Source organism: Stigmatopora argus, chromosome 5 (genome assembly GCF_051989625.1).
Source record: "Stigmatopora argus isolate UIUO_Sarg chromosome 5, RoL_Sarg_1.0, whole genome shotgun sequence".
Taxonomy (NCBI): domain Eukaryota; kingdom Metazoa; phylum Chordata; class Actinopteri; order Syngnathiformes; family Syngnathidae; genus Stigmatopora; species Stigmatopora argus.
Window position 1 is genome coordinate 18,046,424 of NC_135391.1, and position 17,646 is coordinate 18,064,069.

At 41.8% G+C, this 17,646-nt stretch overlaps 1 protein-coding gene across 1 annotated transcript; it reads right to left on the bottom strand.

Annotated features, from left to right (window-relative positions):
- On the bottom strand, positions 1–16,848 carry npffr2a (neuropeptide FF receptor 2a). Its single transcript, XM_077601591.1, has 4 exons — positions 16,746–16,848; positions 8,153–8,472; positions 5,398–5,497; positions 1–2,729 (listed from the first exon to the last, which is right to left on the bottom strand). The coding sequence occupies exons 2-4, from the start codon at positions 8,463–8,465 to the stop codon at positions 1,877–1,879; spliced, it is 1,266 nt and encodes a 421-aa protein (XP_077457717.1). The 5' UTR covers positions 8,466–8,472; positions 16,746–16,848; the 3' UTR covers positions 1–1,876.
- Positions 16,849–17,646: the final 798 nt, after the last annotated feature.

The window sequence follows — 17,646 nt, forward strand, 5'->3', positions numbered from 1 at the left end:
TATATATATATTTTTTTTCAAGAGTTTAAATCAAAATTAATTAAATTCATCAGACTATTTGTTTTGGTTTTATTCAGTTCCTCATTGTGAGGATGCTTTTGTGTATTTTTGAAAATTCCTGTTGATTAAGGATCACTTTCTGTAGGTTTAGGGGCACTTTTGGGTCATTTTCTGCCAATTTTGGATAATTTCTGGGTCACTTCTTTATTGGTTTCTGCCTGTTGATGTTGATGCATTGCAGGTGTCACTTCCTCTGATTTTATTTTAATTCCAAAACCAACTGATTTTTTTTTCCACCAATCAAATAGAGATTTTTTTTCAAAACTTTAATAAATGCACGCATAATACAAAGTGAATGTTTACCTCTTAAAAACTTCAAGGTACAAGAAGATTTTTTCAAGCAAAACTAACACGGATGAGCAATTCTTACATGTGCTGTGCTCGTTACGCTGTAGCCCATAGATATGAGGTAGAAAGCGAAGGATCACTCGGGCACAAAATTATATTTTACAGGTGGCCTCACAGGAGACATACATATTCATTCATTTTCTAAACCGCTTTATCCTCACTAGGGTCACGGGGGTGCTGGAGCCTATTCAGCTGACTCCGGGACAGAGGCGGGGGACACACTGAATCGGTGGCTAGCCGATCGCAGGGCACAAGGAGAGAGACAACCATTCACGCTCACACTCATACCTAAGGGAAATTTAGAGTGTCCAATCAGCCTACCATGCATGCTTTTGGAATGTGTGAGGAAACCAGAGTGCCCAGAGAAACCCACGCAGGCGGAGAACATGGACACAGGTGGACCGACCTGGACCCAGGACCTCAGAGCTGTGAGGCCAACGCGCTAACCACTCAACATACACATTTTGGCTACTTATTTAATTCGTTCTTTCATTCATCTTTCATACCGTGCATCCTCGAAAGGGTTGCGGGGGTTGCTGGAGCCTAACCCAGCTGACTTCGGATGAAAGCCAGACTATACCCTAGTCTGGTCGTCAGTCAGCCGTGGGGCACGCAGAGAGAAAAAAGACGATATGCACTCACAATCATACCGCCACCAGCGCACCAAAGTCAGGTGGGACAACCTCTACAGAACAAGGCGGCTCTATTTTTCTTCATGTTCAATATTTAATTTTAACTGATACACATATAAGTAAATAATAAAAGTGTGAAAAGGTTCACGTTTCAAAGTTAAGACGAATTCATTCACCCTTCCCCCCTACCAATAGGTAACCCGTAAATACCCCAAAATCAAAAGGAAGTGACTAAAATCAAGAGCATATCACCGCCAAAGATAAAATATCCAGAAATCAAAAAGTGACCCACCATATTGGAAAAAAAGGCTAAAAATCAATAGGAAGTGAAGACCCTGGAATTCCCCAAATAAACATGAAAGGAAATAATTAAATTCACAGCAGAAGGATGAAGAGCCACATGATTGGCCCCTATACTTGTAATTGCACTGAAAACGTTAAATTAACAAAATTTACTGTAGGTTTTGATTTTATAGCATGGTAGATGTCCAATCTATTTGAAATGGGAGGACTGACAGTGAATGAACAAATGTTGATTCGCTGCCCTCCCTCCCACTTCAAATGGATTGGACGTCTATTACCATATCCAATGTGTCATCTCGTGACCAACTTTTGAAAGCTACTTCACTTCTAACCAAATTAAAAAACAGTATACCCGCAAAGTGCTTGGAGGTCCGTAGAGGCAACAACATTTTTTCTGCTTCTGAAGTCTGAATTCCACATGTTGATGAAGATATTCATATATTTATACAGCAAGTGTTCGGTAAGATCGCCCACTGCTGGAAAGTGCAATAGAAGTTGAGCAACTTCATTCCCTTGAAGGTAGCTAGACCAGTTCAAATGGACACGGTTGTGACGCCGCCACTACTGCAGGAGCCCTTTTCCAGGTCCTCCAAAATCAAGTCCTGCTCTGCTACCTGGCGGTTCCTCCTGGAGCTGCTTTTGTCCAAGCTGTTGAGTGAGATGGGTTCCAAGGAGGTCTGCACGTTGTTGGCCGGCAGCACTGAGTTCTGCTGCAGACGGTGCGAGTAAGTTTTCCTCCGCTGCCCGTCGGCCGCACACAGGCTGAACTTGAAGACCACCTGGAATCCCCTGCGAAAGTTCTCATTGAAGAACCCATAGATGATGGGGTTGACGCTGCTATTGAAAAAGGCCAGCCAATGCGCGAAGGGGTAGATGTAGATGTTGACAATGCGGTACTGCTGCTCTGTTAGCTTGGCGTAGTCGCTCAACATCATGAGGGTCCACAACGGCAACCAGGACACAATGAAGAGCAAGGCCACGATTAGTAGCATCTTGATCACCCTCTGTTTCTTCTTGGAAACACTGTGGCGGTTGTCCTGACCCGGTTTGCCATCTGTGGGCATGGCGGTCTTAAAAAGCGTGATCCCGATGCGCGCGTACATGACCACGATGAGGGAGAGCGGCGCCAGGTAGATGTTGGCAAATAGTACAGTGGTGTAGATCTTACGCATCTCCTGGTTAGGCCAGTTCTCCCTGCACCAGTAAAAAGGAGTGGATTTGTTGTCGTAGCCCAGCAGCACTCGGAAGCTTTGCTCCTGTGTCACCTGTAGCATCACGCCAGAGGGACACATGATAGAGATGGCCAGCACCCAGATGATCATGATGATCAAGGTGGCGGTGGAGATAGTCAGCTTCTGCTTGAACGGGTAGACAATGCAGCGGAATCTGGAGGGGCAATCAGAGAAATGGGGATTATTTCTTTACTACCGTGAGGCATGCATTCTGTTTGCACCGATTTCAACCTCTTATATATCTAGAATATTTCAAACCTAGATGAATTTTTTTTTCACTCAAGAAATAATAGTGCGTAATACCAATTCCTATATTCATTCTATAATTTTCCACGGTCACGGAGGGTGCTGATGCCTATCCCAGCCAAATATGAGCACCAGGCGGGGAACTTCCTGAATCAGGAGCCAGCCAATCGCAGGGCACAAGGATACAGGCAACCATACACACACTTATTCTTAGAGGCAATTTAGAGTGTTCAACAAGCCTACCAAGTATTTTCCAGGTATGTGGGAGTTAACTGGAGTGCAAACTCCACACAGGGGGGCCCACTTGGGATCAAACCCACGACCTCAGAATTGTGTCATGTTCTTTCCGGGCTTGCATGGGTTTTCTCCAGGTACTCCGGTTTCCCCCCACATCCCCAAAACATGCATGTAGGCTGGTGGAACACTCTAAATTGGCCCGAGGTATGAGTATGAGCGTGTATGGTTGTACGTCTCCTTGTACCCTGTGATTGGCTGGCCACTGATTCAGTGTGTCCCTGTGAGTGTTAGCTGTTGAGTTTCACTCAAAGAAATTCCTGCAATATTCAGTTTATTTTGTTGGAACTGTCCAGGTGATATTAAAGTCGAGCCCAAAGGAAGTTTAAAAAGCTCAAAGCCAACTCAAATGGTGATCCAAGCGCTTGACAGATATGCAAGACGACAGTCAATTCACTCTAAGCGTTAACAAAGTGATGTGTCCTTTCCAGTGGCTTCAGATATCCCAGAGCCGTCTGGACAAAATGACGAGTGACGGAACTGACTAAGTTTTCACCAACGCCGGGGGGTGTGAGAGGTCAGTCTGAAACAAACTGCCTCTACCCTGCCGAGAGTTTTCCAACAGTAGAATTAATGTCAACTGCTGTCACCTAGAGTGATGAGGCAATCGAGCTCAGAAGAAAGGAAACGAAAGCTGAAGAACGTAGAAAATACAATGGCAGTGTAGTGGCCCCATTCGTTTTCAACACTGCTCATCCTTATCAAGGTCGCAGGGTGCTGGAGGCTATCCCAACTGACTATGCGCAAAAGGCCAACTACACTCTAGACTGGTCGCCAAGCATGGCACACATAGAGTCTTTTCCTGCTCACTGTCACACTGCCACCGAATGGGAATCAATCCCACACACCAAAGGCTTTGCCTTTTCCTCTTTCATTTTCTTTCCTTTTCCTCCATGAGGGCATGCCATTTTGCCCCACCTTTGGCCAATCCACTGTACCATGGTTCCGCCCAATGTTTCCTTTAATATTGGTGTAAATCAGTAGTAAACCATGAGCAATGCAATCGGGCCTTCACCTCAGCTAAAAATCTACATCATAACAGAAAACCTCCTGTTTTATATCCTTTATGGTCCAGTGTGACATACGTATATCTAAAGAAATACAGTTCTCCTGCCAAATTTGTTGGGTGATGCTTACCGGATGACACCGTGTGACTGAATTTAGTGGCAGATTTACCATTAGGCAACACAGTTTAGCTACGGTCCGACCGCAGAATTTATCTACCGATGTGTGTTGGTATTTCTCTCCTTTCTCTGTACTCTTTATAATCTTAACTTTCGTTTACACGGTAATTGCTAATCTATTGGGTGGAACTAGCAGACCCGGTTTTCATCTTTGGGGCCATAATGTGAAAAAAAAGAAGGCAAAGGCAGAAATACTCCTGGAATGCATGCACAGAAAAGCACTATGCACTATCTAAGTAGAAATGTTGGCGCTTTGGAATAAATGCTATTTGAGGGACAGTCATCGGAACGTCAAAACGTCATTGTTTGAGAAATTCCTGTACACTAATAGTCAGTAATTCTTACGTGTGACATTGATTATGCCTTTGATGAAAATCCTTTCCTTAAAATGCCAGGTTAGTACTTTTGGTTTTGAGGCCCTTTTCCATGTGGAGAGTTTAAGTATCTCGGGGCTTGTCGATGAGAGAGGGAAGAATATGGCGGGAGATTGACAGGCAAATCGGTGCAGCATCTGCAGTGATGCAGACACTGCATAGGTCTGTCGTGGTGACCTGAGCCGAAAGGCAAAGCCCTCTATTTACCACTCAGTCTATGTTTCTGCCCTCACCTATGGCCACAAGCTGTAGGTCATGACCGAAAGAGCAAGATCCCAGATACAAATGGCCGGAATGAGTTTCTTCTGCAGTGTGTTTGGATGTGCCTTTGAGATAGGGTGAGAAGCTCAGCTGCTGCTCCTCCTTATTGAGTTGAGCTAGATTAGGTGGCTTGGGCATCTGTTTACAACCCCTCTCTGGTGAGATAATCCAGTCACGCCCCACTGAGAGGAGGCCACGGGGCCAACCCAGGACATGATGGGAAGACAATATTTTCTGGTTGGCCTGGGAACACCTAGGAATCCTCCACAGAAGACCTGGGACAGGGAACTCTGGCCTTCCCTGGTGAAGTTGCCGACCTCGGATAAATGAGAGAAAATGGATGGCTGCATAAAATATATGTATCTGTGTTTGAAAGGGCCCCATGCCTCACTTAGCCCTGGTCCTCAAATTTCTTATATGAGCCCCCGACTAATTTAGTTAGCGGAAGTAGGCTGTACCATACCTGTCCACGGCGATGGCCACTAGGGTGAAGACGGACGCCGACACAGAGATACCTTGAACCATGCCGCTCATTTTGCATACCAAGTTTCCAAAGGGCCACCCTGTTGGTAAGAAGTAAAGGATTGCTGATTTGCTGCCAAGGCAACAATGTCTCAACGCTATTACTTGGATGCTACAGTGTGCGATACAAGTCACGCTAACCTCAGATTTCAAGTAGTGTTGCATGATACCATTTTTTAGCACCCCCATACGGATTGCATACTCGGCTTATGGTATATATTAATGCTGATATTGTTCTGATACCAACTGTGTAAAAATAAAAATAAAATAAATTCCTTTAGTACTAAATACGTTTATGCATACTTAAAATGGAGCTGGGTTCAAATCCTGGTCGGTCCACCTGTGTGCATGCTCTCTCCGGGCCTGTGTGGGTTTTCTCCGGGTTCTCCAGTTTCCTCCCACGCTCCAAAATAAATGTATGGTAGGCTGATTGGAGACTCTAAATTGCCCTTAGGTATGGGTGTGAGTGTGAACGGTTGTTTGTCTCGTTGTACCCTGTGATTGGCTGGCCACCAATTCAGGGTGTCCCCCACCTCTGGCCGAAAGTCAGCTGGGATAGGCTCCAGCACCCCCCGCGACCCTAGTGAGGATAAAGCGGTTCAGAAAATGAGATGAGACATACTTAGAATATAAAGTAAATGCTATCATGGTTTGGTCAGATACTGCCTAACTCGGGGGTCGGCAACCATAGGTTCTGGAGCCGCAGGTCAGTGGCTTCCTATAAGGCTTTTAATTTTTTTGCAGCTCCAGACATTTTTTCTTTTTCATCCACTATGACTCTTTCAACATTTTGCGGTTGCCAAACCATGGCCTAACACATGGACTGCGAGTGAATGCCAGCGCAGGACGTCCAAACCATTTGAAGTGGGAGGGTAGGCAGTGAATTAACAAATGTTTTGGATTGGACATCAAAGATTGGATGTCTAGCCCCATTGATGGCATACAATGAATTCAATGAGGTTCCTAAGAAGGGTTAATCACTGTAGAAAATGTGGTTTTAAAAAAAGTTACTTTTATGATGGGGAAAAAGTCCCCTCAGAATTAGCCATACAAAAGATAAACTATATTTTAATAGGGGAAAATGTCTCATTACAATTTGTGAAAAGCCTTATTGTAATTGTTATTTGTACAATGTGAGAACAGACAACAAGTAGTCGACACTCTGATAACAGCTTTCATCTGCCATGGATAATTTGGATTATTAGGACTCACAATGTTTTAATTGGCTGAAAATCAGAGTTTTGTCATCTGCCAAATGACCGGATGAAAGCAAATGCTGCCTTTGTTGTGCTCATGCATTAGGAAAACAAGACAATCTACTTCTACTATATGCGATTCTTCTTAAGTGGAGAAGCAAGTCAGGGCAAACAAAATATTCATGTAAAAACAACACAGTTAATGAATGTATATGTATGCATACATTTTGAATGGCCAGCATGGTCCCATTAGGTTTAACTGGCTACGTGTAAAACAAATACAGTGGTACCTCTCTCTGCCTAGGACAATAATTAGTTCCAAATACAATTTTCTAACTAGGATTTTTCATAAGTAAAAGCATATATTATGAATTGAATTAGCATAATTTGCTCCAGGATCTTTAATACTACCTCAAAACCCTTTCAAAATGAAAAAAGTATACCAATTTTGTATGACATATGCATGCAAATGTATGTATGCAAATTATTTATTAAGAACAATTTAAGTGAATAAGAAATTCTACCCTGCGATTGGCTCTCCAACAATTCAGAGTGTCTCTCGCCTGGTGCCCGTAGTTGGCTGGGATAGGCAGCATGGTGTTTCGAGTTAACTAGTGGGAAACGAAATCTACGATGACAATTAAAAGTAAATAAATAAAGTCAGTGTATTTACATTTCAGGGGATGTTTAAATCATTTGAAGTTTCATAATGATTGTTTTTGTTTCTTGGAACAAAAAATGTTTCCATCAATCTTTTCGTAACCTGAATACTTTGTATGTAGACGCATTCGTAAGTGCACGTACCACTATATGTATGTGTATGCAATATATATAGAGAGAAAGGTACCACTGATTGTTTATTCATACGTTCGTTTGTACGTTCATTCATTCATTCGTTCTTTCGTTCGTTCGTTCGTTCGTTCGTTCGTTTGTTCCTTCGCTCGTTCATTCATTCATTCATCTTTCATACCGCGCGTCCTAGTAAGGGTTGCGGGGGTTGCTGCTTATCCCAGCTGATTTGATTTTGGGATAAAGGCAGACTACACCTGAGACTGGTTGTCAGTCAGCTGTAGGCCACACAGAAAGACAGCCGCACACACAATCATACCTGCCCGCACCGAAGTCCGGGAAGCGTCAGATCTATTCCCGCCTGGTGGTGGAAGGATTGGGCGTGCAAATGGTTCTGTATATCTCTGTGTGCCATACGCCTGACTGGTGACCAGTCTAGGGTGTAGTCTACCTTTCGCCCGATGTCTGCTGGGATAGTCTCCAGCAACCCCCACAACCCTTATGAGTATAGGCGGCATGGAAGATGAATGAATGAAAGTATACACACATGAAGCGACCCCTGGAAGACTTAAAGAATCTACATGCATGTCTCCAGTAATTTTATTTTCTAGTACTATGTGGTATTTATTTTTAAGGAAGTCCTTTTTTCATGTGCCCTCCAAATTTGTTTGATTTGCTTCCAAATCTGTGAACAAAAAGTGATTTACTTACCTGTAATGATGTTATCCAGAAGTGTGGTGGGCATGCAGAAGATCCCCACTAGGAGGTCGCTGACGGCCAAGTTGAGGATAAACAAATTGGTGACGGTGCGCATGTTGCGGCTACGCAGCACGATGAAACACACCACGCCATTTCCCGCCATGCACACCAGAAAAATAAGAAGGTAGGACACAATAAAAATGGCCGCCGTGGATGGATGGTGCAGGTAAAAGCCCACGTAGGTGACATTGCTCCTGGGAGAGACTGCCTCCTTCTCCTCTGACGAGCTATTGTGCAACGTCCAGTTATCTGCTTGTTGGTTCATTTTGAGACTGCAGAAGAAACAAAAGCCGCATTTGAATAGTCAATCTCAGTGTAAAATCAGTTGAAAGCCTTTCTGTCTTGATTTTGGACATTTGTTGATTTGATTTTATCAAAATGAATTGATACTAGTTTCATATTTTTCTTCCTTTTGAATTAAAAATGTCTGTTCTTTTTTTAAAATATTTGGAGTTGTTTTTAAATTTGGATTTTATTTCCTATTTAATTTGATTGCCTGAAAAAAACAACAGCAAGTGACCCAGGAATGCACCCAAATTAACAGCAAATAAATTAAAATAGAGAGATCTTAGAATGGCACAAACTGTACGGGAAAGGGCCCAGAATGCACTAAAGCACGTGTCAAAGTGGCGGCCCAGGGGCCAAATCTGGCCCGCCGCATCATTTTGTGTGGCACGGGAAAGTAAATCATGAGTGCCGACTTTCTGTTTTGGGATCAAATTAAAATGAAGAGTATAGATGTATATTAAATTTCAGGATTTTCCCCCTTTTAAATCAATAATTGTAATTTTTAATCAATTTTTTCTCCTTTTTTAGTTCAAAAAGCATTTTGTAAAATCTAAAAATATATAAAAAAGCTAAAATAAACATTGTTTTAGATCTATAAAAAACTGAATATTCAGGGCTTTTAATCCAGTTCTTTTAATCCATTTATTAAAAAAAATCTAAATATTATATCTAAAATGGTCCGGCCCACGTGAAATCAAGTTGACATTAAAGCGGCCCGCGAACCAACCCGAGTCTGACACCCTTGCACTGGAGTCTACAGGAAGTGACCAAGCAAAGCCCAAAAACAAACAGAGAATGATTATAAAATAACAGGAATTGACCCAAAATGAACAGAAATAATGTACAAGCGATTCAAAATCAAATGTAAGTGATCAATGAAGAGGAAGTGAAATAGGAAAAGTCAACCGCGAATCTTTCCAAATGTATAGAGAGTCTCAAAAATCAAGAGGAAGTGACTCATGTCCATGATTAGCAGTGTAAAGCCAATTGTATCATCAGCAACAGCTATTTTCTACATGGAGAATGTTTAATCATGAGCTGTGCCTGTAATCGACTTATTCAACATACTGAATAAGTGAGGGTTTACGCTTTTTAATGTGCCTCCCCCTCAGCATTCTCTATAATAAATTTATAGAAAAGAAGCTACTCACTACAGTATGGATGCTACCATTCCTCTCATTAAAATATAACTTAAAAGACTGTGTGGGTTGGCGAGGATGCTTTTCCTATTTAAAGCATGAAACAAAATTGTATACTCTCAGATGTTTCCGAGCCATTCAAGCACCCTTACACAAATATGAAATGACATTCATTTTCTGAACCGCTTTATCCTCACTAGGGTCACCCGGGGTGCTGGAGCCTATCCCAGCGGAATTCGGGCCGGAGGCGGGGTACAGCCGATCGCAGGGCACAAGAAGACAAACAACCATTCACCCTCACACTCATTTAGAGTGTCCAATCAGCCTACCATGCATGTCTTTGGAATGTGGAAGGAAACCAGAGTACCCAGAAAAAACCCATGCAGGCCCAGAGAGAACATGCAAATGGCACACAGGTGGACCGACCTGGATTTGAACCCAGGTCTCCCACTATGAGGCCGGCGCGCTAACCACTCGTCCACCAGGCCGCCGAGGCAGGTTTTTTGCTTTGACTTGAGAACAAAAACTTAGGATAGGAGTTCTATATTGGCAACGATTTAGTTACACTGGGCTAAATCTCGCTCTGAATATGTATGCAGCTCCATACCGGAAAGACGACTGATTTTGGACCCGTTCCTTCTCAAGTAGATTGGACGTCTACGCTTGATAAACTCATTTCAATACAAGGCAGTGTTAGGTATAGGTTCCTTTGGGGCAGGGGTAGCTAAACCGGTCCTCGATGGCCGCTGTGGGTGCAGGTTTTTGTTCCAACCGATTCAGCACAGACACTTTGACCAATGGTATAGGTACATAGGTATAGGTTCCTTTGGGGCAGGGGTAGCAAAACCGGTCCTCGATGGCCGCTGTGGGTGCAGGTTTTTGTTCCAACCGATTCAGCACAGACACTTTGACCAATGAGATTTCTGCAGAAAAAAAGAAACACCTGACTGCAATCCACTGATTGCACTTGTAGCACACCAGATTGGTGAAAAGGTGTCCTCTTTATGGGATTGAATGAAAACCCTTTGGTGGAATACTTTGCCCACCCCTGTTTTGGGGGTTTAGTTTTGGTTTTTGTATTCTTGACTTTTTACCTATTTGACTTGTCCTTGTGATTACCAATTGATTTCATCTGGGATGTCTTGTTCCCGGTGTCTTTCCTTAGTTGCTGCCTCTGGGTCACACAGGTGTTTCTAATTCTCTCGGAAACCCCCCTCTGTCAATTTAAACCCTGAGTTTTTGTCACATCGGCCTCTCAGTGGGGGACATGGGTTCAAATCCAGGTCGGTCAACCTGTGTGAAGTTTGCATGTTCTCCCCGGGCCTGTGTGGGTTTTCTCCGGGTAGTCTGGTTTCCTCCCACATTTCAAAGAGATGCATGGTAGGCGGATTGGACACTCTAAATTGCCCTTAGGTATGAGTGTGGGAGTGAATGGTTGTTTGTCTCCTTGTGCCCTGCGATTGGCTGGCCATCAATTCAGGGTGTCCCCTGCCTCTGGCCCGAAGTCAGCTGGGATAGGCTCCAGACCCCCACGACCCTAGTGAGAATAAAGCGGTTCAGAAAATGAGATGAAATGAGAGATAAGATGCCTTCTGCAAGTATTGGTATGATGTACACTCGCGGTGTTCAAACTATTTGCACCAAAACCTACATTTCAGGAAGTCAAGCTCCTACGTTTTTTTTCCAGGCTCCTGACAAAGTTTTGCAGTTATGTATGTCGATATAGCTCACAATAGATTCCGTTGCAAGATTTATCAACGTATATGGGAGTAAGAGGTAACGGGGGTGAAAATCTAATCCCGATTCATACACTAGCTTACTGCAGACAGAATACCAAATTCCTAATAGTGTTGCTAAGGGAACCAACAGACTGACAAATCTTATTGTCATGCGATCACCCAGTAGTACCTACTGGTAGATTGGGACCTATGTATTGAGGACCCCTGAGTTTAAGATTACTTCTGTCCATCCCCTACTCTACTGTGTCAGCCTGCTTCCCTGCATTTGGGTACAAGTCCGCAATCTTTGACAGGCAGAGCCGTCCAATTCGCTGAGCAAGTTTTATTTTCAAATAAGCGACACGGCGTAACGTCGCCCGGGGCTCGCGTTTCTCAAAAAAATAATCCCCCTTTGCTGCTGCTCTCTGCCATCCAATTCGCCAAGCAAGTCTTATTTTCAAATAAGCGTCATGGCATGAGGTCGCACGAGGCTCGCACTGCTGATAAAAATCCAACCTCACACAGGCTCTTGGCCGCTCAGAAAGCTCTATTTTCAATAAAAATTATTCTCGCTGCCCACCATTTTTTTTTCTCAGTTGAGTGACTTTGACCTTCTTCTTCTGTCGTCCGCCATTTTCCTAGTGGCAAGCGGAAGACAGGGGAGTGGCTTCCGCTAGCGAGTTTCAGCGTGGATTTTCACATTTTCATGAACTTTTTTTTTATCAGACAAAAATCCCCGATGTAGTGAAGTCACGAAAGTTGATGCCGCGAAGTGAAGAAGGATCACAGTACATTTTAGGGGTAGAGAAGTCAATGTTTTTATCTTCATTTCATTCATTCATTCATTAATCTTCCATACCACCCATCCTCAAAAAGGTTGTGGGGGTTGCTGGAGCCTAACACAGCTGTCTTCGGGTGAAAGGAAACTACACCCTAGACTGGTCGCCAGTCAATCGTAGGGTACACAGAGAGACAAACGACCATCTGCACTCCCAATCATACCGCCACCAGCGGGAATTGAGCCCACGCCTGCCCGCACCGTAGTCAGGCGAGTGAACCTCTACATCACGAGGCAGCTCTTTATCTTCATTTCCTCTTATTTGATTCATCTCTTTAATTGTTTTTAATAAAATGTTTGTTTTTATTCATTTTCCATTTCTATACATTATATATTTGTTTATGAATGCTAATTTTGCATACTTATGTAGTCGTCCAAAGTTTCATGTTTATTGGTGAAATAAAAAGTCAGGCTTTTTTGTATGTATTCTGGCAAATGGTCAACTCTTAAACTAGCAAATTTCTAGATAAAGACTGCAAAATGTTCTAAACATTCTCATGGCTGGTGCCAAAGGAACCCTTGTTAAACGTTTAAGGATTCCAATGCCGTGTCTTCGGAATACAGTGCAATTATGTACCCACGTAGCAACGGTAATCAATCTTAACTTCGTCTGTATGTCCCTGTTGTTTTAATCTATTGATAACAGCGTAATCCCGAATGGTGTAGTTGATATTCCGAGTCTGGGCAAAATCAATTTTTTCTTCAATCTCTTCTCACTGTGCCGTTGCCTTATTCACTCTTTTGCTTGTTTTTTTCCCCCAAAAAACAATATTTACTTTTTTCAACTGTTAACCTGACACATGGTGGTACTTCTACATATGTAATTTTCAGATCCAAGTTACAAAATCTCCCAAAACATCAATGCATTTCCTGTATCTGTTATTTAATTTTAAAATTGTTGCAGTAGCATTGTGTTCTGGTCGACAATCTCCCTACACTCTGCTGGCCTTCCATTGGCTGTCACACAGAACATTTTTATTTTGTTTCCCCCAATTTTGGTTAAATAAACTTTATTTAAAATTACTGGTGGTAATGAGATGAAGAAGTGGGCCCTGGTGTTCATTTATGACTAATTTTGCAAGGCAAGACAGCCTCCTCGTCATGCCCGCTCAAGAGGCACTTTTCCCGGCCAAGCTCCTGCCGAGGCCGGGGTCGGTTCTCTCCCAAACCCCAACCTCACCCTCTTGCTACTGTGACAATGAAATTTCCCGAATACTGGATGAATAAAGTTATCTAATCTAATCTAACCCATCTATCAATGCTACGATATTGAAGCAGAGGGAAGCATTAAAAGCGATTACTCCTTGGCATGGCTTCTCTGTGATTTCAAAAGAAGTCGTCACTGAACGAGATGGAAAGACTGTAACTTCTTTGGATAGTATTAATTCTTAAAAATACAGATATTTTACATATATTTAATGCTAAGTTGTTTTCAATTCATAATTTGAAGTTGCCTACCGTTAGCTTCCTCCAAACACTTATGCAACCACATGAGTAGATTTTATTTTCCCCAATCTTGTTATTCATTTTAATACATAAATCTTTTTCTTAGCTTTCATATTTGTGTGTTTCTCATCTTCCTTTTAAAATTGTCACACTTTGATCAATTTTAAAGAGTTAAGTTGGTAGGTTATTTTTAGGACTGCGGAACGAATGATATAAGTTACATTTAAAATACTGCTCTGTTTATGAAGTCTAAGTTATAAAAAATGTTCTGGAACCAATTGACTTGGTAAATTGAGGTAACACTGTAGAGTATAGTACCGTTGACAAAGGGGAACTCTTTAGAATCCAATTTGTTGTTTGGCCCTTTTTTTAAAAAAAACAGTGTCCCATACAGATATTAGTTAGTAATGGTGTGGCACTAAAAAATATCATCGGGGACTTCTATGGACTATGGACTTTTCAAGATATATCTTTCAAACCCCAAAATAAAATGGTTGCCAGGTTGGAATGTGACCGTGAAAATTTGTCACATAAGTGACAAGAGACAACACTCAACCTTTTGCTGTGATTTTCAATGAGTTTATCACTAGTAAAAGTCCAATCCTTTGAAATAAGTGGGTGTCAGTGAATGAAGCATCGCCAATTGCAAATAATGAGGAAAAAAAATTGCTTCTGGCCATGACGCACCCTCCCAACAATTAGTTTATCACTAGAAGTCCAACCCATTTGAAGTGGGAGAGTAGCAGTGAATGAAAGACTGTTCATTTGCTGCCACCCTTACACTTCATTTGTCGTCCAGTGCCGTCACTGACAGCAACTAGGTTTATGGCAGAAGCCTTGACATTGATAAGATTTTTAAAAATTGGTTGAAAAATAAACTATTCATTTTCTGAACCACTTATCCCCACGATGGCTTTGGGGGTGCTGGAGACAGTTCCAGCAAACAGTAGGTGGGGGAAACCCTGTGATGGTTGTCAACTAATCACAACGGTGTGCCCTACAACTGACTGGAGACCAGTTTAGAGTGTAGTCTGCCTTTCGCCCGACGACAGCTGGATTAGGCTCTAGCAACCCCCACAACCCTTTCGAGGATGGAAGATGAATGAATCACCCAATCACAGGGCAAAACCCTAACCCTAACCCCCAACCATACCTACAAACAATTTGGAGTGTCAAATTAGCCTACCACATGTTTTGGGGGATTTGGGAGGAATAAAGAGGAACTGACCCAAAATCAACACGAAATGACTAATAAACACAAAGTATTCCAGAAATACCCTAAAATTAAAAGGTAGTGACTCACAATCAAATTGTTACCTCGACAGCGATACACGTCTATTTCATTGACACTGACACTTAGTGCCATAATGATGTCTCGCGCTGTCAATAACAGCCAATTAGTTAAAAGGTATTCAGTTTCACATAGAGACTAGATGATGAAAAACCATTCATCCATGGTCTTTAAAACAATTTTGACACGCTGTCGCTCTATTCAGGGATGCCTGACCTTGTTATTACTGCTCCAAATTGTTTCAAGAACCACAAAGGCAGATACCTATTGCATTTAATGTAAAAAAAAGTGTCTTCCACAGTTTCAGACATTTCGGAAAGAGAAAATGGTGGAGGAAATAAAAAAAAGACTGGTGGGGTATGAGGTAGGTTGGGTTATGTTCATGATTGAATCTGCAGGAGCTGGAGAATACAATGAGCCACTGTTTGCGCAGACGGAGATAAACAGGGACACGGATTGCGGGGAGACTTCTAGACTATCACAATACCAAATTTCAAACAGAAAACACGATTTTCCTTCATTTGTTAGTGCAAACGGCAAGTAACAGATTTGGAATTGATAGTACTGACATATGATCATTCAATGCCATCCATTCCAGTTAAAATTGATTTGATTTGCTGCCAATCCGTGTGAATGAGTTCATATTGAAGTAGAAAAAATGATGCCTGAATTTACTTTCATATACACATACACATAAGAAAGCATTGGGAGAATAAATTATTACATGAACATGGTGATAATATCGACTAATTCGTTCATCTTCCATAACTCACATCCTCGAAAGGGTTGCGGGGGTTGCTGGAGCCTAACACAATTGTCTTCGGGAAAAAGGCAGACTACGCCCTAGACTGGTCACCAGTCAGTCATAGCGGACACAGAGAGACAGACAACCAATCACACCAGCACCAAGTGAGAATCGAACCCAGAATGCCCAAAATAAAGTCAGGCAGAAGAACCACTGCACCATCGGGTACCGAGGTGATATTACAAAATACAATTAATCCAAAGTTTTTGTGGAAAAATAATGCAAAAAAAATAGCAAAACATGATTAAATATAAGAGAAGATTTTTTTTACTTTTCGATATTTAACCTCCTATGACCTGGCGTCCACGTGTGGACATCACATTTTTGGTTGTCAAAGACTACAATGTTAAATTTTGGACTATAAGGCCTGGCATCCACTTGTGATGTGGGCATCATTTTCTCAGAAACTACATCATGAAAAAAATTAATTCTTTTTTTTAAACTCATCAAGCCCCAATTAGCCTTAATATCAAAGAGAAAATAAAAAAGCATGCCTTGCAAGTCTGGGTTTTAGGAGGTTAAAATAATCTTATTTTTTTCCATTTTCAATAACTTTCCAATTGTGTATATAAATGCATACGCACATTTTATTTCCTCTTATAATATTTTATGATATTTTTATTTCCAAATTTCTAATATTTAATAAAATGTATAACTATTTCTATTACTATATTGGATATTTTTATATGCAATCAGCTTGCTAACCTCCACAGTGCAAAACAAATGACATTTAAACAATACATTAAAAATATATAAATACCAATTAAGCAACGAGAATGAGTAAATGTAAAAAAAAATGTTAACACAAATGTAACATAACTTGTCATCTACCAAGGTCTGTATACATTATGTATACATACATATATATATATATATATATATATATATATATATATATATATATATATATATATATATATATATATATATATATATATATTGGGTAACAAGTCAACTCCTCATTTCCACGCAAGTACATGCACTACATAGTACATACTACATATAAAATAACCATCTCACCTTTTTAGTGGAATTTCTGTTCACTATTCTCCACATGGATAAAAGCATTAAAGGGCCACGAGTACGAGTGCGGCTGAGGATGTGCTGAGCTCCTCCGAGTGCCAGTGGCGGGCTGACAGTCTCGCGCGGAGTCTTTTTGATGCTGTGACGTCGGCCAGCGAGGGGGTGGCTTCCGCTAAGCCGCCTAGCGGGCGGTTCGAGTGATATGGTCTTCGAGCTATGTGCAGTGTGATAATGCAGGTCACAGCTGGTGTGGGCATTTTAATGTAATCATGTGACACGTATAAGGGATTATTTGACAGCACCAAAAAATGAGGGCAGTTATTGGAGAAAGGATGCCTTCCAGAAGAATGAATTTTACGCATGGAGCTAATTAGGCCGCACGGTCCAATGACCGCAAGTCTCTTTTGTTTTAATGCACTCGGTTGATTAGGAAAATTATGCCAGCAGTTGTTCGCCTCCTTTGCACTCCACTTCATCAAAGCGCAGGCACAGAGAGTCAAATTAGAGCCAAAGCCAATTCATGTTGGCAAAAGAACTTTGGTGTTTGTGAAACGAATTTTGGACTGTGGGGAAAAAAAGTGCAATCGTAAAATTCATTTGTCCGTTCCTTCGTTCTTTCGTTCCTTCGTTCCTTCGTTCCTTCGTTTCTTCGTTCCTTCGTTCCTTCGTTCCTTCGTTCCTTCGTTTCTTTGGCCCGAAGTCAGCGGGGATAGGCTCCAGACCCCCACGACCCTAGTGAGGATAAAGTGGTTCAGAAAATGAGATGAGATGAGATGCTTTTCATCTTCCATGCAAAATTGTGACATTTTGACCATTTTTAAAGAGTTAGTTGGTAAGTTTTTTTTTGGAGGACTGCGGAACGAATGATAGAATTTACATATACAGTAATAGACGAAAA